Genomic DNA, 20,236 nt, shown 5'->3' on the forward strand with positions numbered 1-20,236 from the left:
TTGTCAATGATTCTTATTTTTATTTTCCAGAAAATTTTCTTCTCCTTCTCTTTTATTGGTCCTCAGACCTTTTTTCTACTTACCGAGTTAGTTTCTCTATAAATTTATTTTTATTAGAATTTCAATTTAATATCAATGAAATCCTCATACCTAATGTAATAATGTTTACCTCAGTTACATATTATAATGTATACGTACAGTATATTAATAACACTTTTTGATAACACTAATATCTTATACCGCCGAAGTATAGCTCAAAATAAAAGGAACAAAACAAAAGGATAAGTGGGCAATTAACCCATGACTCATCAGGAGTATCTTTTTATTCACCGGTTACTAGAATACGTTTAAGCGAGTCTTAGTATAAGAAAGATGTCGAGTGTAAGGGTTACTTATTGCATTACACCTGCCAAACTTGACTCCGATCAATTTTATTTGCCCGTCATCGTTTTTCTTGGATGCTGGACCGATGCGTTTAGGGAGTGCCCTGCTGATATAGTGCTGTGATAGTTTATTAAGACATGTTTCTTATTGTTCTTCAATTGGAAATCGCAAAGACATTTTTCTTGTGTGTAGTGAAATCGCATGGTTCAAGTTTTTGTACAAAAACAAAACTTATTTTAAAAAAAAACAGTCTGATAAACCGGTTAGTGCGTGCGTGTCAGTTTAACGTTTTCGGTTCTCGACTGTTCATTTATACGAATATTCACGAAAACCTTGTCGACGAAACAAGTTGGTACGGTACGTCATAGCCGGCTGCCGGCTTCAAGGACAAATAGGGGATGGTCTCTGGCTGATCTCTGGCAACATTGACTCAGCATTGCTTGACGGCTTTCAATTCCATATTTGCGTCCAGTTGCCAACATCCTGAAGGAGTGAGAAGAGATACATAATAGAGCGCTCGAAGTATCTTACTTTACAAAACAGTTTTTTTTTAGGAATTGGACGTATTGGTTTAAAATTAGCCTTTTAAGGCGTCACTCGTAACTTAAAGTAGCGCATCCTATACCGTCTCGCACAATAACCTATATTCTTACAAAGTAATTTCATTTCAGTCTGTATTTGATTATATAGTTGAGGATATATTTCTGGATCAGTTATAGACGTTTCGCCCTAAGCAGAGAAAAGTCTCAGCATGGAAAACATTAACATGAAGGGAGTCATCGTAAATAATGCGACTAAGACTTATGGCGCTGGAAAGAGCAAATGTGCGATACTAAGAGGACTTGACATGACCGTGAAAAAAGGAACAATGTAAGAAATTGGATTTATTTTTTTTTCGATTCTTTTATTTCAAATGCTGTAATTGTTGTGCATTTTTATTGATTTATTTCACGAGAAATCAATACGAAACATTTTTCCTCTTCAATTATAATTTATTTGCAATCTCATTAATTACAGATACGGTTTGCTCGGAGCCAGCGGTTGCGGTAAGACGACCCTGTTGAGTTGCCTCGTCGGACGTCGCCGACTGAATAGCGGAGAAATTCTCGTCCTGGGACATGAGCCTGGATCACCAGAAGGCGGAATCCCCGGTCCAAAAGTCGGCTACATGCCGCAAGAACTGGCCTTGTTCGATAACTTGAGCATCAAAGAAACGCTCCACTATTTTGGCCGCATCTACAATTTGAAAACGGATTTCGTCGATTCGCAATTGGAGTTTCTGTCGAAGTTATTAGACCTTCCCCCGAGTCATCGTTACGTCGGGACGCTGAGTGGTGGCCAGCAAAGACGCGTCTCTTTTGCTGTCGCCCTTTTCCACGAACCGGAGCTGCTCATCTTGGACGAGCCAACGGTTGGCGTTGATCCTCTTCTTAGACAAAGGTGATTGGGTTAACAATTGCGCTTCAACATTAGCGACAAGTTAGTAAATTAATTATTTATCTCAGCATCTGGAATCATCTTGTCCGCCAGAGTGTAGACCATGGAAGAACAGTGATAGTCACCACTCACTACATCGAAGAAGCTCGACAAGCCAACACGGTAATAGCTCCATACAAAAAAGACTTTTAAAAATCTATGGAACTGAAGTGAAAAAGATTGGAATGGTCATTTTCTGTTTGATATTAATGAATAAATAATTGTACCGTTTTCCAGATTGGATTGATGCGCTCGGGTCGGCTGCTCGCGGAAGACTCGCCGGAGAATCTGCTTAGGGATTACAACCAAACTTCGCTGGAGAATGTATTTCTGGAGCTCTGCATGAAAAACGACGAAAATAAACTTACTTCGATTGTCACTAACGGTACAAGTTGTAACCACGCTGACTACAATAATGAACAGACAAAACAGTCGCAGGGAGGCGATGACAACAGGGTCTTTGAGGAAAGCGCACTGTCAAACGTAACTGAAATGGATATCGCCATCCAACTCCAGAATCATAACAATTGCGACGTTATATCACCAACTGATTCTTTTGTGGTAACAAAATTACTATCCATTTATTCATTTTTAGCTTTCTATGTTCTATTAACCGATTAAATTTGAAATTCCCTCTTTGCCGAGCAGAACATATCACAGTTCAATCCTGCCATCTGTGTCACGACTGAAAAGTCTGACCGGTCGGGCGGAAGCGAAACGAGTAGCGGACTCCAATTTACTGGCAGCTCAAGCAGTACGACTTACGGCAAACGTCCAAATTGGCCCTTCCGGGTATCCCTGCCGTCCCCGCATCGCCTCGTTGCGCTCATTCGAAAGAATTACTTGCAGACTTTTCGAAACATTGGGTGAGCGTTTTTACAATTTTCATCAAATAATTAATTACTGACGATTTGATTATTATTTCCTGCAATGAAGGATTGTTCTATTCATCTACTTGTTGCCCCCCTTCCTGTCAACTGTTTTTAATGCGACTCTCGGACATGACCCGATTGGCCTCAAGTTGGCCATTGTCAACGACGAACTGGATCTGAGTCAAGGTCGAATCTGCACCAGCAACACAACGGACTGCACTTATTCCATGCTCAGCTGTCGCTACCTTCGCTTTATCAAGGATAACATCATTCAGGTCATTTTTATTTTCCCGTCTAGCTAGAGATAACGGATATGGATAAACGAATTTTTTCCTCATTGTGTAGGTCCCATACGACAACGTGTCAGAAGCTCTGGAAGCTGGAAGGAATGGCCAAGTTTGGGGTGTGATCCATTTTGGACATAATTTTACAGAGGAATTTGAGATTCGACAAGAGGCTGGAGATTCGGCAACGTTAGAAAACATTATCCGCAGTCGAATAAGCGTCAACATCGATTCGTCCAGTGCGATAAAAAAAAATAGTTTTGAATTGATTAAGTTATTTCCAAAGATAACAAATTTTCTTGTTAAGATAAAATTATTCACTCGTCTATCGAAAAATGGATTTTGGAGGGTTTTGAAGATTTTTACAAGGATTTTATGAGGTCTTGTGGACATGAGCCAGAGGCTGGTTTTATTCCACTTGAGGTAGGTAATTTTTTTTTCATATCCGCAAATTGCGATTTGGCTTACACTTCGCCATTAACTGAATTAATGAAATGCTATAGTTTCTTGATCCCGTGTACGGCCAAAATGATACCCCGTTCACTGAATTCATGGCTCCCGGAATAATAATTTCGTAAGTTTTTATCAATGCAATTTTTTTTTAAATGATCATTTGTGCAGCAACTTTATTAACACAATTTGCGTTCTTTGTATAGACTTGTGTACTTCATGGGAGTCTCATTAACATCAGGCGTCTTCATTACAGAAAAGCAACAAGGTCTTCTTGACCGCAATTTGGTGGCAGGTAACAGCTCAAATTTGTACGGCCACAATGTCCGATTTTAATTCCAAATTTCATTTTATTTCTTACAGGAGTGCAGATGGTTGAAGTTCTGATGAGTCATTTAGTCAATCAATTTACCGCAATGATTGGTCAAACCGTGCTAGTTTTCTTGGTTATGTTACTGATCTTTAATATTCCTTGCCACGGGAGTTTGGGCCTAGCTGTATTCATTACTTTCCTTCAGAGTTTTGTCGGAATGAGCTTCGGTAAAGAATTAATTTCCTTCTTGGTGTTATTTGATTATTATTTCAATTAATTAACAATCAATTTATTTGCAGGTTTGCTGATCGCCACTGTGTGTGAAGATGAAATTGGCGCCCTTATACTTTCGCAGGGAAGTTTTCTTCCATTGACAGTAATCAGCGGATTTGGTTGGCCAATCGAAGGAATGTCGTTTTACCTTCGCTATATTGCCTATTGCTCGCCGATGGCGTACGCCATTAAATCTTTGAGGTGTGTTTTCACTCGAGGATGGGGTATTGAACAAACTGACGTCTATGCCGGAATTTTAATCAGCATTGCCTGGATTATTTCTCTGCTGAGTTTATGTTTGATTGTTTTACACGCGCGCAAAAATTCGAGTTAAGTGAATTAAACCCGATTAAATCCGCAAGAGATTTTTTTGAATTTTCATCCAGAGAAAATGTTTGAAATGGGTCCTCTTATAAGCTTTACTTATCCACCGGGTATACTTCCCTTCTGCTTTAAAAATTTTATATAAAAACTGTAATGATTTTATAGAGCGGGAAATTTTCAAATTTGGGCGAATTGGGTACGGGCTAGTATAGCAAATAATGACGTGTTATTCAATACAAGTATTTCCATTGCGCGGGTATATCGGAGCGCGTTATCTTTTTGGTTGCAGCGCCACAAATTAGTATGTAGATTGTTTTTTTTTACGTAATAAACTTTTGAAGGCCATGCATGACTAGACGAATAAACTTAATAAGGCATAAAAACGCTCGCCTTCGCAAAGTTGCCTTGATGCTTATATGTTATATAAATATTAAATACAATGTACCTGTGCTTATATAACGATGTTACCGGATTTTACTCTGCTTATGTAACATGCCAAACATATGGAATGCAACCTTGATCGAAACTATGGGAATACCCATGATTGATCACCAAAGTAAAAAATCAAGTTTGGTAAACAAAAAAAAAGAATGTGAAAGGCGTTTGGAGTGAGGGGGGGGGGGGGGGGGGTAATGGGTATACGGGCATGATGTGTTAAGCATTTGCTTGGATTGTTGACCATGTGCTTCACCTTCAGTTTGACTTTGGAAACAAAGAAACATAGTTTTGCGCTTATATCCCTATAATATATGTGATGCTTTCAATAACAATCTCAAAAGCGGGACTGGGCGTTTTTATAGTAAATAGCATAGTTACTAAGGAATCTGCTGATATGGACGAAGGTGAAGGTTGAATTAGAGAAACAAATCTGATTTGTTTTCCCCTCAAAATTAACAGGGAAACGACAAAGTCAACAAAATAACGGCAAAATAAGAATTTTTTAATTTTCCTTAAGCAGTGATGCGTCACTTTTCCGGTTCGCTCGTCGTCTTCACTTTACATGGAGATATATGTATATTTTATTTTGTGTGTATATAAGTAATGAGTTAGGATGTATAGGCTAACTATAGCTTAAAGCTTAGAAAATACAAAAATCTCCACTTTAAAAATTAAAGCTGTCGAAGTAAAACTTGTCGTCACTTGTAAAAATTACGAATAAGCTATATAAATGCAACAAAATGTTCTTTTCGTGTTTTGAGCTTGGAAAGAAAAGAAAAAACCTGTTTGAATTTTTCTGATTCATACCGTTATAATCAAGTATTCAAAAGCTAGAGGGCTGGAGACGGCTGACGGCTGATGGATGACGGCTGAGACTCTGATGTGCGGTTGGAGGTTGACCGAAGTTACTTTCAACTTTCAAGGACCAAATGTTGGGTTGTTTGGCGGGTCTCGACTCTCGAGTAAGTTTCAGTAGCCCATCGCCATTCAGTACATTCCCTGTCCATTTTAAAAACTGTTGTCTGAAACGCGTTGTCTGCTGATAGCCTGATACATAGCTGATACATCTATTGAAAAGAAAACAGGGGATAGAGAAGGACTATTAATAAAGTTTCACAAGAGTTAAATCATTCACCCTTATTTGAAGAAGAACTGCATTTCATTAAGTACGCACACACACTTGTTTAATCTCTCTTTGTGTAACACAGCTAATACCGCGCTTTAGTTTCACATTACCTGAAACTCTTGCTATATTTATTCTTTCAGCTGAAACAGCCAAAGGATATCTTATCTTTCGAAGAATCTAGAATTTGTTTGGTGATGCCGTGATGGCGACAAATGTGGAATTCGTTTCACCGCAAGAACCCAGCCAAGAAGAAGCGTTCAGCAAAACAAGTGATTTTGCAGCTCAGGGTGTTCTAATCCGCAATGCAAGTAAAATCTATGGCGTCGGTAAGAAGCGCTGTGCCGTACTCAACGGAATCGACATGAGCGTTAAGAAAGGAACCATGTAAGTAAAACATTTTAATACTAAATTTCAATTCTCAAATAAATCAGTTATAATTTGTGCTGTTCTTCTCTTCAATTCACAATTAATCTTATAATTCAAATTAATCTCGGTGACAGATACGGTTTACTTGGAGCTAGTGGCTGCGGTAAGACGACCCTGCTGAGTTGCCTCGTCGGACGTCGCCGATTGAATAGCGGAGACATTCTCGTCCTGGGACATGAGCCTGGATCACCGGAAAGCGGAATCCCCGGTCCAAGGGTCGGCTACATGCCGCAAGAACTGGCCTTGTTCGGTCACTCCAGCATCAAAGAAACGCTACACTATTTCGGCCGCATCTACAATTTGAAAACGGATTTCGTCGACTCGAAATTGGAGTTTCTGTCGAAGTTGTTGGATCTCCCCCCGAGTCATCGTTACGTCGGGACGCTCAGTGGTGGACAACAAAGACGCGTCTCCTTTGCTGTCGCCCTTTTCCACGAACCGGAGCTGCTCATCTTGGACGAGCCAACGGTTGGCGTTGATCCTTTACTCAGACAAAGGTGATTGGGTTAACAATTGCGCTTCACATTAGCGACAAGTTAGTAAATTAATTATTTATCTCAGCATCTGGAATCATCTTGTCCGCCAGAGTGTCGACCATGGAAGAACAGTGATAGTCACCACTCACTACATCGAAGAAGCTCGACTAGCCAACACGGTAAAATTTGATCGAATTCATTTTTAATCTATGGTGTAATAATTCTGGTTTCGTAATTATTGATCCGATTTTCCAGATTGGGTTGATGCGATCCGGCCGCTTGCTGGCTGAAGACTCTCCGGAGAATCTTCTACGAGACTACAATCTGTCATCATTGGAGGATGTTTTCCTAAAACTTTGTATGGCAGACTGCGGTAACGAAGACAAAACTGCCAATAGGATCCCAACACAGCAGCAGTGCACAGGAGGCATTGATAACGTGGCCTTCCATGCTAGTAAAAGTGAACTTGACATATCTGGAACGGGACATTTGCAACAGATGGAACTAAATCTTCAACTCAGTAAAACCCTTATTGCTTTCACGAATAAAAGAAGTGGTTTCATCAATTCCAACAGCGAAGCACGCAAACGACCAAAGCTAATCTGCAGCAAGTCCGTCCTACCATCGTCTAATCGACTGAATGCACTTATTCAAAAGAATTTCTTACAAATGTTTCGAAATATCGGGTAAAATGCAAATGCATTTCTCTCTATGTATTATATGGATATTTACGATTTGCCTTGTATATCTTTTTTTTTCTTATCGTGTTGGCTAACAGCAATTTTTAATTAATTTATTTTTTCCGTTACAGAATGTTGTTCTTTATCTTCCTCATCCCAGCAATTCAAGTCATCCTCTCGTGTCTGTCATTGGGGGGAGATCCATCTTATCTCAAATTGGCCATCGTTAACGACGAGCTGGATCCGAGTCAGGATCGCATTTGCAACTACACGACGACCTGCACTTATTCGATGTTCAGCTGTCGCTATCTTCGCTTCATAGACAACACGACGGTCATTCAGGTTGAATTATTCCCACTTTAAACTCTAATAAGAAAACCATGAATGAAAGAATTGAGTTAATGAATGCTCGTCAATGTGCAGGTGCCATTTCAAAGTGTCTCGGAAGCTCTGGACGCGGTGAAAATAGGGAAAGTGTGGGGCGTGGTCCACTTCCCTCAGAATTTCACGGACGAATTGGTGGTCCGACGGGCGGATGGGAAATTTGCGGACAAGGAAACGATCCGCGCCAGTCGCATTGCCATTACTCTTGATTCTTCCAGTGGGTTTATGCCCTTTAATTTTAATTTTAATTCATTTGATACTGGATTTGTTTGATTCACGACAGGTCAGCAAATTTCACTGAGTCTGAAACAGAGTCTGATTGAGGCATTTGAAGACTTCAGCAAAGACATTTTGGTGGCGTGTAATTACGAACCAACAGCCCTGGGAATTCCCGTCACGGTATAAATAAACCCTGAATCAAATTAATTTTATTCCATCACTTTAATATCTGCTCAATTTGACATCTAGTTTTTAGATCCGATTTTTGGTGAAAACGAACCGTCTTTCGTGGAGTTTATTACGCCCGGAATCATCCTGACGTAAGTTTTAATCCAAATTCCAGCAACGCTTTTCATAATATTTCACTGATTGCTTCTTGTATACGTATACGGATGTTCTTTGCTATAGGATTATTTATTTGATTGCCGTCGCCCTTACCACTGCTGTTTTTCTCAGCGAAAGAAAGTCGGGTCTCTTTGATCGCAGCATAGTTGCTGGTACGTATTCCTAGTTAATATTAGATTCCGAATAGGCGAATATCCCATACTATACTGTAAGAACTTTCGTTTCCTTTCCTAATTTTTGCACAGGTGTCCAGATGTCTGAATTTATGATTGCCCATGTTGTCAACCAACTTATTGTGCTGATCGGCCAGACGATTTTCGTCTACATATTTGCTCTCCTCGTCTTCAAGATTTCCTTCCACGGCAGTTTAGCCCTGGCCGTCCTCATCACTCTCCTTCAAGGGCTATGTGGCATGTCCTTGGGTAATTAGTCAATTGCTATTTATTAAATAAGCTGCTGAAATCATTTGGGATATTTGATTTCGCAGGTTTGATGATTACATCTCTGTGTGACGAGTTGACTAGCGCCATCCAACTGTCTCTGGGCAGCATATATGTAAACCTCTTTGTAAGTGGAATCCTGTGGCCCACTGAGGGGATGCCAGTCTACCTGCGCTACTTCTGTTTCCTGATGCCGCAAACGTACGCCATCGAATCGCTGAGGAACATTTTCAGTCGAGGGTGGGGCATTGAACGACCCGAGGTTTACGGGGGCATCTTGATCAGCCTCGTTTGGATTTTCGCCTTTCTTGGCTTGGCTCTCGTTATTGGACGCATCCGCAAATAGTCAAATACACAGGCTAATGGGCGTCGATTGTTAATTTAAAGAAACAAAAAGTGTCCCAACAAACGTTGCGCAAAGAAGAGAACCGATTTTAGCATTTAACATAGTACCTAATTGCCAAAATAAAAGCCAAAGCAATTTGATATGGTCTCCGTGTTGAATTTGCAAATTTTAGTGTCTTATAATACACGGGGATGCGCTGTAAGATGATCGATTAGATTGCTAGGAGCTATGCAAGGGCATCGCATGCCTGGACGATGCATCCTATTGCGCATGAGATAAATGTGTTATTGCATTTCAAGGTGATGGCAGAGATGCCATCAATAACGGGCGATGACTCGTTTTACCTACTTACATAACATGTAACAGGTTTGAAAAACAATTATAATGTTAATGCAGCGTTTGGAAGTCGAACTGGCAAGTCCAGTATAAAGTGTAGGCTACGTATAAAAGTTATAATGGAATTTTGTTTTGAATATAAAAACATAATAACACCATTAAGACTTATAATACTCAAGACTGAGCCAATCAATAACAAAAATTTAATTAAATTGGAAAATAAAATATAAGGCTAATATACAACGATTTAAAGTCCAGTATAAGATGTATAAGAGTTATCAAGGAATTTTGTTTTTTTTTAAATCTAAAAACATAATAAGACCATTAAGACTACTCAAAACAGAGTCAAACAAATTTTTATCAGAAAATAAAATCTACAATAAGAACAAACAAATTTCATTCGGTGCATTAAATCACATTGTGGAAAAGTTGAGAAAACGGCAGTCTTCAGTAACTGTTATATAAGTTGAAACAGACAAATGACCATATTTTTGGTTCTTCAGTTCCCTATATGCTTAACAAGTAAAGAATGCCGTCGCGCTTCAGCACAACATTGTCTTGTGGTTGCGTATGCAGTTTATTTTATAGGAACCTTGACTAAAATGGAAGGAAATGCTCCACATGTAGAATAGAATTCTAGTCGAGATCAAGGTTATGAATTTCATAAAGGTCCGGCGATCGGCAACAAGCGCACAGGATGGACTCAATTTGTAAAAAAAAATAAACCAGTCTTGAATCAACTTATTCGTGACGTGAATTTTCCAGTTTTCGTGATGCTGAGTTTTCAAGTTCTCTTGAATCCTGTTGTCAGTCTGACGAAGCACATATATAGAGGATTGTGGATCAAAAAGTACAAATAATCATTACACGACAATTTTCTGAGGTGTTTGTTGGTCGAAGTTTCTTTATGTTTTTTTTTACACTTCCTTATTATTGACAAAGAAGCCTTAAAAAGAACAGTTGAGTATTCATTATTGTCGCTTGATTTTTATATAACGGGAGCGATGGGATTGGTTCGTGTATATGTCCTTACCGTCACCTTGAACAAAACTGAATAAGCCGACTTTGCATACATTATTCGCATACATTTGGAAACAAGTCACAAGCAAATGGACCCCACAGTTATTCGTGTGAGTTTCCACATGCCCTTTTTTATCATTTGCCCAATAAGAAACAAGAGTTTATATAAACCCGCAAAATTCATTGGAGATCCAGTTACATTCCTAAACTCAAGAAGAGTTAAAGGTATGTACTGTCATTCATCCTTTTCGAACACATTGATGTTAATAGGGGGGCAATTATTATGCAACACAATGCAGGGGAAAACAAGTATGGGTCATTTGAGCATTGTCGAATTCTACGAGAATCGATCGGTTTTTATTACGGGAGCGACGGGATTCATGGGTAAGGTTCTGGTGGAAAATATTTTGCGATCTTGTCCTGGCGTGGAGCGTCTGTACCTGCTGATGAGACCGTCAAAGGGTCAAAGCGTCGATTGCCGCCTTCGATAATTCATCCAAAATGAGGTAAGCCAGCATTCTGCTTTTATTGAACTAACGCCAAAGCAGAAATGAGTTCCTAAAATTGTTTTTCAGATATTCAGTAAGGTCAAAGAACAGCAGCCAAACGTAATGGAGAAAATCACGGCCGTGACAGGTGATGTCACACTGCCTCAACTGGGGTTGTCGCCATCCGATTTGCAGCTGTTGATTGAAAATGTGTCTGTCGTCTTCCATTCTGCCGCCACTGTTAAATTCAACGAGGAATTGAAAACGGCTCTGGTTATGAACGTGAAAGGGCCGATGGAGATGCTTGAAATTTCTCGCAAAATGAAACACCTTGAGGTTGCTAATTTGCTGCAAATCTTTATGATTTGTTACATAATCATTCCTGTAACTCTTTCAGGCATTTGTGCACGTGTCAACTGCCTTCAACAATCTGGACCGGGAGAAAATTAAGGAAGAGGTTTACTACAATCCGAAAATGAATCTAGTGAAATTATTTGAATATCTTGATGGTCTCGATGACGAAACACTTAAAATCATGACGCCTGAGTAACTATAGTAAGAAATATTCATTTTGATTTCTTTTTTAAAAATAACATTTATTCTTCACCTCCTCTTTTAATACTACTTTAAAAAACTAGTGGGGGAGTGTCCAAACACGTATGTTTATACCAAAGGCTTGGCCGAGCAACTGCTGTATGGAACGCCATAGGGACAAAAAATTAACTGCTCCAAAGTAAGCATTAATTTTTTGCTCTCCAAAAATAAGTGCTCAAAATTTAGTGCTCTCGCATCCGCACTCTAGCGGGCGGTTCAAAATATTTCGCTTTCAATGAAAATATTGACAATTGAATACCTATCGATTAAAATCTAATTTTCGAATACATCAGCGTCGATCAGCGTCTTACCCCATCACCTCCGCCACCAGCCTACCACCCTTCTGTCCTGTGATTTTTTTCGTGTTTTTTTTAATAATTCCATCTTTGTCTTCGTGACTAGTACTTCGTCGATACTTTTTCTTCTTCCCCAGCAGAAGTAACAATATTAGTCCTAGCATGTTCCGATGTTCGGCATCGCCGGAATCCGGAATAGATGCATGACGTATTTCAGGATTCTCGGAAGACATAAGGGGTAGCCGGGTTGGCAAAGGTGATGAGGCAAGAAAAAGGGCAAGCATTCGAATTTAGAAATCCCATAGTTAAGCTAAATATTGGATTTTAATCGATAGCTTCTAACTCCTCTCACAAGCAGGCGGAGAAACGAACTATTTTGAACCGCCCGCTAGAGGGCGGATGCGAGAGAGCACTAAATTTTGAGCACTTATTTTTGGAGAGCAAAAAATTAATGCTTACTTTGGAGCAGTTAATTTTTTGTCCCTATGGCGTTCCATACTGCTGGAAACTAACTGTGGAAGCGTTCCCTTGGCAATTGTCCGGCCATCCATCGTGACTGCGGCTGAAAGTGAACCTTTTCCTGGTTGGGTTGACAACATGAACGGTGCAACAGGTGAAATTTTTCTTCCCAAAATCGAATTTCCTTTTAATTTTATCTGGTTTTAAGATGACTAACCTTTTAGTATTGGGTTAATTTTGCTTGGTTAGGAACAATTGCTGCTGTCGGTAAAGGGATCTATCGTACCCTTAAAATAAACAAAAAGCTAGTCAGTGATATCATTCCAGTTGATTATCCAATCAATTTGATGATTGCCGTTGCTTGGTATTTAGCAACTCACAGGTAAAAATATCTCGATGTTAAATTTGAGTTTGAATCAATCAATATTTTTAACACTGAACTTGAGCAGGCCAACTGGCGTTCCCGTCTACACTTGCACCACTGGACATCGAAACCCACTCACCTGGGGTATGCTAAAACATTGGACCGTAGAATTTTGGTTGAAGTTTCCTACTAAAGAAATGCTGTGGTATCCCAGCGTTCATTGCACAATGCACTATCTTAATCTCAAAATCACGCAAATTTTGTTTCACTATCTACCAGCCTACATGATGGACATTTTTCTGCTAGCGACGGGGAAGCGCGCAAAATGGGTATGACATCCGCTAATTAATTTGATTTTGAATAATTTGAAATTTATTAATTTGCATACGGCGTAAATTAAAGCTAAATATGCGACGGCATCATATTTATTTATTTATTTAAATTCTTATTATTTACCCGTTCGTATTGTATGCAGGTCCGTCTCTACTCAAAAGCAGATAAAGCTTTTGTTCCTTTTGAGTTTTTTACGACACATCAGTGGCAATTTATTAGTGACAATCCAATTCGCTTATCGAAGGAGATGACCGCTGAAGACCAGGAAATGTTTTACTTCGATGTTCGAAAAATAAACTGGCAAAGTTATTTCGAAAATTACATATTAGGAATTAGGCAACATGTTTTTAAAGATGATCCTACCACTCTTCCATTGGCCAGAAGCAATCTTGAAAGGTACATACATTTAATGTGCGCTATAAGGCTCGTTTAGAAATTTACGTAATTAATGTACTATTTTATCAATTTCAGATTGTACGTGGTGCGACATATTTTATCGCTCATTATTTCAATGTTTCTGATTTTCATTTTTAAAAACATTTTCTTGTCTTTCATTCTTATTGGTCCTCAGACTTTCTCTCTGTTTACCGAATTGTTGTCTTTATGAATTACTTGATGAAGTAGAACTATCTTAAAATGCACTATTCTTTTATGCAACTCAACTCATCCACAGACTAGAAGTTTGTAATGCCCTGTTTTTTTTTAACTAGTCATAGCTCGACGACTCCGCCATCTAGGGGTATGAATTTAGTAAACTTTTTACTCAAATGCCTAGATGGCGAAACCGTTGAGCTATGAATCTCGCTTCCCGTGGTCATGGAAAAATGTGTTGGATTGGGACTTTCTTTATCGTAAAAAATGGCGAACACGTTGTGAGTGTCGGATAATATCTAATAATTACCAATAATTACCAAGAGACGCCTACGTCAAAAACTCAAAATACGTGCCGTAACAAATCGGCAGTGCAAAGACAAATCACCGTGGAGTGTGGATTGTGAGAAGAAAGCAGTTTCCCACAGTAAGTTAGTAAGAATTGTAAAATTTCAGCGAACTAGTGTGGTAAAAGGTGAATTGTGGAATTTAAAAATTTTCAATAAACCCTGAGAAACTAATTTTTCAGTCTTGCTACAGAAAGTACTAACTTTCATTGCTACAGAAAAATCTTAGCAACATAGTAATTCATTTTTAATATTCCACACATTTTTTAAAATTTAAGTTTAAGAGGATTTTGATTTTTTAGGTTTAAGATTTAAGTTCATATTGTACACTATTTGGGCTTACTACTTACAATAGCCTTGAAGTTTGTTAATTAGTTTCTAGTTCTGTCCGTCTTGGTCCGTCTTAACAAAATAACAACAGAGTGGTGTCAACATTTGGCAGGGGGAATCGAGCTGAAGAAGTGTTTATAAATTATTTTGTTTTATTTCTAATGAAACTTTGCTTCTTTAGTCTCTCAGGAATTTAGTTCTTATAAAAAATGAAATTAAGTACCAATTATGTCAGTTATGAACCTTGTTATCTAATTGTTTCTTTTATTCTTCTTAGGTTCCAGCTTCCAGAGTCCAGACCTACAACATTTTGTTGTTTTAATCGGAATGGTGGAGTACTGAGGTTGAAGCTGGAAATGGAAACAGATATCGCCTAAATCTTCTGAATGTCACTTTTACTCCCTAAATTTCTGGAATACTTGTTTGGTGAACAGTGTAAGTGTGTGAAGTAGAGAGGACAGAGAATGTTATTTTATCATCATTACAGTTTCATTATCATTAAATTCATTATGCAGAGCTAAATCCATATTTTTTAATAGGTCATCTTAGATTTACTCATCCTCCATCTGAATGACAATCAACAGGAAATGAAACAGCAGTCTTTTCTCTTCTGATATGCCTCATAGAGATGCTGACACTCAAATTGTCAAATATGCCGCGCCTACACGCATTCATGCGACCAATGAGAGTCAATTTACGGCATTTGAGTTGTTGCTCATTGTTTCCTCTTCTGCTCTTCAGGACGACATCAGGACCAGACGTGGAATGACTTTACCGCCTCCTGTTCCATTTGGCCCCGGGAATTGAACTCATTCAATAATCAAAGCGCTACCGTTCATTAAGGTTTAATTTTTTTTGTCTATCTTAAGTATATTTAAAGTCTATTTTGCTAGGTTGTTAAGGATCTGTGTTATATCCCCTCCCCCTTTGTTAAATTTCCTTCGTAATTATTAAGATATTTCCATTCTAAGAAACAAAAGGTTTTCCATCCAGGGTTTTCCATATCTCATACCGGTCTATTACAGCAGTAGTCAACACTCTAGTACAACGGAGTACCAGATTGTCCCACGTCTTACGATGATAATGATCTCGCTTCCCTGAACTCTTTATTTCAAGTTGCGGTATATGCTAAAATGCATTTTAGTTAGTAGATGTGTGAGTGAGAGTTAGACCTGCATGGTTATATTATACAGACAGACAGACAAGTGATCAACACTAGTTGCCATAACCATTGTTTCATAGTCGCACATCCGGTCTGAACTACACTGGGAAGTTTACAGCCTTAAATGTGGGTGAGGGTGATTTTATAATGTTTCAATCTGAAATCTTTGACATAGTAGTAGCAAAGTGGCATAGGCTTCGACTTTCTGTTGTTCGAATCTAGTTAAGGACGTATAAATGAATATTTTTCAGCAGGAATATGTCAGTCTGTGCAGCTGTATACATGATATTCTAGTGTTCTTGCATTTTGAATAATCTCACATTTTAATTTATTATTGCATTTTCAGGTGACAGATGTAGCTATCATGGTTCTGGCTGATTTATTCAGCATGCAAGGATCCTGCGCTTAATTATACGCACATTAAAAATTGCCTTCCTATTCATCATATGGTGGGCGATGCTGCTTCGGTTGACGACATCTACACAGAAAAAGTTTATTAATTCAGTTCCGATCATATCAAAGAGATAGGCGATCGAATCGTTCATTGAGAAAGCCAATCGGCGAGGGATTTCCTTTCATGGTAAGCAGTAATTTGCTTAGAGTTTTCTCGGTTATTATAAGACCTTTTAGATGGTATTACCACGAACCAAATTGTTAACAGATTATTATTAGGCATTGATTTGGCGACTAATTTTAAAATTAGTATGGATGAGGATAAAACAAAGTGATAAAAAAAAAGAAATTAACGGAAATCATAGCGCGTGTTAGTAAAAAGCTGCTAAGCAGTTATAAAGTCACAATGCATCCTTCTGTTTTTGAAACGAATATTTCATTTCGCAACAATCTTCGTCGCATGTTTACAGAGAACCTAATTGCCGTGCCAACAGGAAAGAGAATTCGATAGGCATTCACTGGCTTCAATGTGCAGACTGAGACAAGAGTTGACGTGTTGTTTTCCTTCCGTGAAGGATCTGCTGCCCAAGTGGAATTCAATTAGCTTTGGTCGTTCAAAAGTGTTTCCGACGAAGACTGTCTTTACCCCTGCTTCATCTTGTCGTTTGTCGTTTTCAAAGTTCTTTCCACTGTGACCTTGCGCAACTAACGCTATTCTGTTTCCATCGTCTTATCCCCCCCCCCTCCATCCCTTAATAGTAGCCGTGGAACCCGTCACCCGTGCTTGAATTTTGAATTGAATGGGCACCGTGGAACCGTGGAAACTACCCCTTAATGTCACTAATTTTGGATGTGCTGTTTGTTACAGAATTTTAAAAATTCTTTACATTTATTGATCCTTTCTGATTTCAGTTTGTCAACAAACAACATCTCAGCCCTCCATTGGAAACGTTCACCCTTTAGATAATGTAATCAAAAGCGGTCAAAAAGGAGAATTCAGATGGTGCTATTTCTTCGTCCCGCTAAGTCTCTCCTACAATGCTGTTGAAAGGGGCCAGTTTTCCCGCTCGTTGTCAATCTTACTAACTGCAGAAGTTATATAGAAGTGAGCCGATAATTTCACATCGTTTTAGACATTGAAATGATCCTAAAATTGATGTTAAGATTATACTATTTTCTATTATCGGTCCCCCCTTCCCTAGACAAGGACTTTGTCTCTGTGGTTGTCAACAGAGTATTTTTTTCAAGTGATCCTACTGTCGTTATTGTCTCGTTTCACCAACGGGGATCAGTTTGATTGAAGTTGGAAACAGTTTACCATGAACGACCAACGATTTCAAGAGTTATAGCGCCAATCCTACCTTTTCTTTATTTGTTTCTGAAGACTAAAAATTTTGTTTCCAGGTTGTCGCGATTCCTCAACAACCAAGGCTAACGGAATTCTTCAGCCATTGCCTTATTTTCGGGACGGAACAGCCGAGATGGTGCAATTTTATGATGATTTACTCTATTATACCGTTTAATCTAGTACAGCTGTGATTCGTTTTACAAACTATTCGAACAATTCTTGACATTAACATATTTTTCTTATTTCAGATGGTTCCAAACGATTTCAAGAAAAACTGTTAGGAATAGAACTACCTCCTTCCAGTATTGTCAAGCCAGAAAACGCCCGATTGGAATTGACTCGAGTCTCCTGCATCGCCATTTAAAGGTAGGATAAATTTTTGATTTTATTTTTCCATCGAGTGTTGCAGAAAAGTTTTCAATCGCCAAGGGTTTTCCGCTTTCCATCCGATTAGTCCGTAGACTTGAACAACTTTTGAATTTTATGACAAGGCAATTAATCTGTTGCCAGGAAAGAAGCGAACTGTAGAGCTTTTTCTTATTCTCGCCGTTCATTTGATTTATAGGCCATTTGTTTAATTTTCTCGTGGAAATGCGTCACACTTTCTGTGTAAGAAAATGATCGTGTACAACCGCCGGTGGGTGGGGTAATGAATTTAGGAAAGGATGAGCTGGTTTATCTTTTTCTAGAAATTCATGTATTTTCCTGGTGGAATAAGAACACTTGTGAATTTTTCAAATGTGAAAATTTCGCATTACTTCTGTGTTTTATTGATTGAAATCTATCTTGAATCAGTTACCTGTTGATTCGTGGGTGTTTCCCAGAGGGGGGCAGCTGCTGCCCAGTCATTTGTGATTCAGTTTGCGTATCGGATCCCATAACAAGCTGTTTTTCTGCCAGGAGATCCAAATGTTTATGCCGGCTGTGCTTTGCAAACTCAGCCTGAGAATTAGAATCATCCAAGAATCGTTTTTGCTGGGCGTGGGATGAACAGGCCACTGAATTGATCATGTGTGAAATTGTTGTCTCAGGAAAGCGACAGGTTGTGCAATTGGTTGGGAACGGGAGACTCAAATGAATTGAAGCTGAATGGATATATGGCCGGTGGAAAGACACTTTTCGCTTGGTACGCTTAAATAGCCGATTGGCTGGTCTGGTCCAAATTCTGATTGATTAAACTGTGACAGGACCGACGGAGCTCTTCCAATTCGGCTTTTTCTCTTTTCCTGCCATCGAATCGTCGTTCTAACCGCTCGATGCGAGTTCCCATATGGAAACTAGTGTGCCGCAATTGACACATGGCGTAGAGAGAATAAGTTGCCAGGATCCTATTATTGTTGGGCTGTGCGAGGGTTTGCGCTTCCTGTTGTTGCTCAGAAATTCATGTGGTTATGTTGTTGTACAACAACAATCTCTTGGAACCCTTCGTCCACTGATTGTCAGGCGTCGAAGGTGATTGGTCGTTTGGATTGTTTTTATTATTTAATTGATTGAAATTAAACCTTACGTCATCAAAGACGACTGAAATCCCATTATTTTACGCTATAGATGTTCAAATATTTGAATTCATTTAATATTAGAAGATTTTCTTTTTATCGGAATTGATTCTATTCTATTGATTTGTACTTTTTGAACATTTGTTGAATCTTTCTTTTGATTTTTATTCGACGGCATTTCCCGTGGATTTCATAAATTACTCTTGAGGAAGAAAACTTTCTGAGCAATGCTAATGGTGAACGCGGGAAACAATTGAGTTTTGAATCAGTAACTTGTAAAAGCCAATGAGGATGCCTTTGATGCTATGATTGTGTTTACGAGGACAATCAAAATTCCGCAACGACTCGGCTGCCTGTTTTTAACCAAAAGAACGGAAATTAGCGAAGAAGAAGGAAATGATTCGAACTCGTCGAATAGGAACTGAGTCTCGTGCGTAACCATACAGATAGCCTGTCTGACAACCTTGACTAGAGGTGAACAAAACGATCCCGATCTGCTTCCATCGGCCATTCGATTCTCTGAAAATCAACGACCCTCCATTATCGTTCTGCGTAATATTGGAAATCAAAAAATTATTTTCGATTGAGAAACTTACGTTGCATGGCCCACGGCTAAGCATATCGGTGGTGCACTCCTGCGTCAAAACCGTCATAGTTGTACCCCATCCGGCAACGGTAACTTGAATGTTGACGTAACTCGGTTCGTTGTAAGTTGCCAGACAAATCGGGCGAATGTATTCTGTGCAAGTATTATTTTTCGGCTATTAGTTTAAAGTATGAAACAATCCAGTGGTATAATTTTGATAGTTACGCCTGTATGTAACGATGTTGTAGAGTTTTTATCGAGGCAATGTCTCCGACCTGAGTATGGGATGGGATGGGATCTATCGATGAACACTAACTGAAAATGTGTTGACTCGCAGAGAAATTTTTGAAAAATGCTTTTTTTGATTTTCGGTCTGTTTTAAAATGCTGCCCAGCCAACACACATTCGCACAAATTAAAATTGAATTTGGCACCACTGTTTTTTATACCAGCGTAGAAGCGAGGAAAATTGAATGACTTGCAGGGGGTTTAATCTAAGCCGTGAAACAGTGGAGATGTAGAACGTTATCAACTGCAAAGTGAGCAAAATTATCTTAGGAGACATGTAGACACGTCCAAAAGATAATTATTCGTTTTTATGGATAATTTTTTAACCATTTTTCACGAAAAGGAAAACATATGTCCAACTCTTAGCTTAGTGTTCAGCTGTTTTCGAAAACGAGGATTCCAATCAATTTGTGACATTCGTTTTGATAAAAAGAATTTTATCAACATTAAAAAAACGAAGATGTTCTCTTCCTCCACCTGTTAATTAATCCCTTGACGGGCCCCTAAACTGCAGTTTTTTTTAAATTTTAAATAATGAGAATTTACACTT

The 20,236-nt window shown here is 38.9% G+C and overlaps 3 protein-coding genes and 1 long non-coding RNA gene across 10 annotated transcripts in view; 3 read left to right on the plus strand and 1 right to left on the minus strand.

The window, feature by feature from the left end:
- Nucleotides 1-17,062, plus strand: part of LOC124342674 (putative fatty acyl-CoA reductase CG5065) — a 30,196-nt gene extending 13,134 nt beyond the window's left edge. For 2 of the 5 annotated variants that reach the window (XM_046795769.1, XM_046795770.1), the window contains exons 9-12: nt 13,618-14,164; nt 14,692-14,849; nt 14,954-15,257; nt 15,923-16,074. In XM_046795769.1, the coding sequence (XP_046651725.1) occupies nt 13,618-13,753 (136 nt within the window). In that variant the 3' untranslated portion in view covers nt 13,754-14,164; nt 14,692-14,849; nt 14,954-15,257; nt 15,923-16,074. Of the gene's footprint in view, nt 1-13,288; nt 13,543-13,617; nt 14,165-14,691; nt 14,850-14,953; nt 15,258-15,922; nt 16,157-16,881 lie in introns of those variants that run through there. The other 3 variants (XM_046795767.1, XM_046795765.1, XM_046795768.1) reach the window with 3 other exon arrangements.
- Nucleotides 870-4,832, plus strand: LOC124342604 (ABC transporter G family member 20-like). Its single transcript, XM_046795641.1, has 13 exons — nt 870-1,040; nt 1,098-1,254; nt 1,402-1,824; nt 1,890-1,983; nt 2,098-2,421; nt 2,509-2,726; nt 2,797-3,007; nt 3,078-3,255; nt 3,324-3,439; nt 3,520-3,590; nt 3,673-3,761; nt 3,830-4,006; nt 4,079-4,832. Exons 2-13 carry the CDS (start codon nt 1,136-1,138, stop codon nt 4,384-4,386), a joined length of 2,328 nt encoding a protein of 775 aa, XP_046651597.1. The 5' UTR covers nt 870-1,040; nt 1,098-1,135; the 3' UTR covers nt 4,387-4,832.
- On the plus strand, nt 5,810-9,458 carry LOC124342609 (ABC transporter G family member 20-like). 3 transcript variants are annotated; one of them, XM_046795647.1, is made up of 12 exons: nt 5,810-5,980; nt 6,081-6,324; nt 6,441-6,863; nt 6,928-7,021; nt 7,098-7,528; nt 7,654-7,864; nt 7,946-8,123; nt 8,190-8,305; nt 8,375-8,445; nt 8,534-8,622; nt 8,716-8,892; nt 8,958-9,458. In XM_046795647.1, the coding sequence occupies exons 2-12, from the start codon at nt 6,143-6,145 to the stop codon at nt 9,254-9,256; spliced, it is 2,271 nt and encodes a 756-aa protein (XP_046651603.1). In that variant the 5' UTR covers nt 5,810-5,980; nt 6,081-6,142; the 3' UTR covers nt 9,257-9,458. The 3 variants fall into 3 exon arrangements, with proteins under 3 accessions (XP_046651603.1, XP_046651604.1, XP_046651601.1); XM_046795648.1 differs by having other exon boundaries at nt 6,115-6,324; XM_046795645.1 differs by having other exon boundaries at nt 5,810-6,324.
- LOC124342968 lies at nt 12,498-13,138 on the minus strand. Its single transcript, XR_006919041.1, has 3 exons — nt 12,830-13,138; nt 12,667-12,736; nt 12,498-12,570 (listed from the first exon to the last, which is right to left on the minus strand). It is a non-coding gene; the product is annotated as an uncharacterized LOC124342968 (long non-coding RNA).
- Nucleotides 17,063-20,236: the final 3,174 nt, after the last annotated feature.

This window comes from Daphnia pulicaria, chromosome 6, assembly GCF_021234035.1.
Source record: "Daphnia pulicaria isolate SC F1-1A chromosome 6, SC_F0-13Bv2, whole genome shotgun sequence".
Lineage (NCBI taxonomy): Eukaryota > Metazoa > Arthropoda > Branchiopoda > Diplostraca > Daphniidae > Daphnia > Daphnia pulicaria.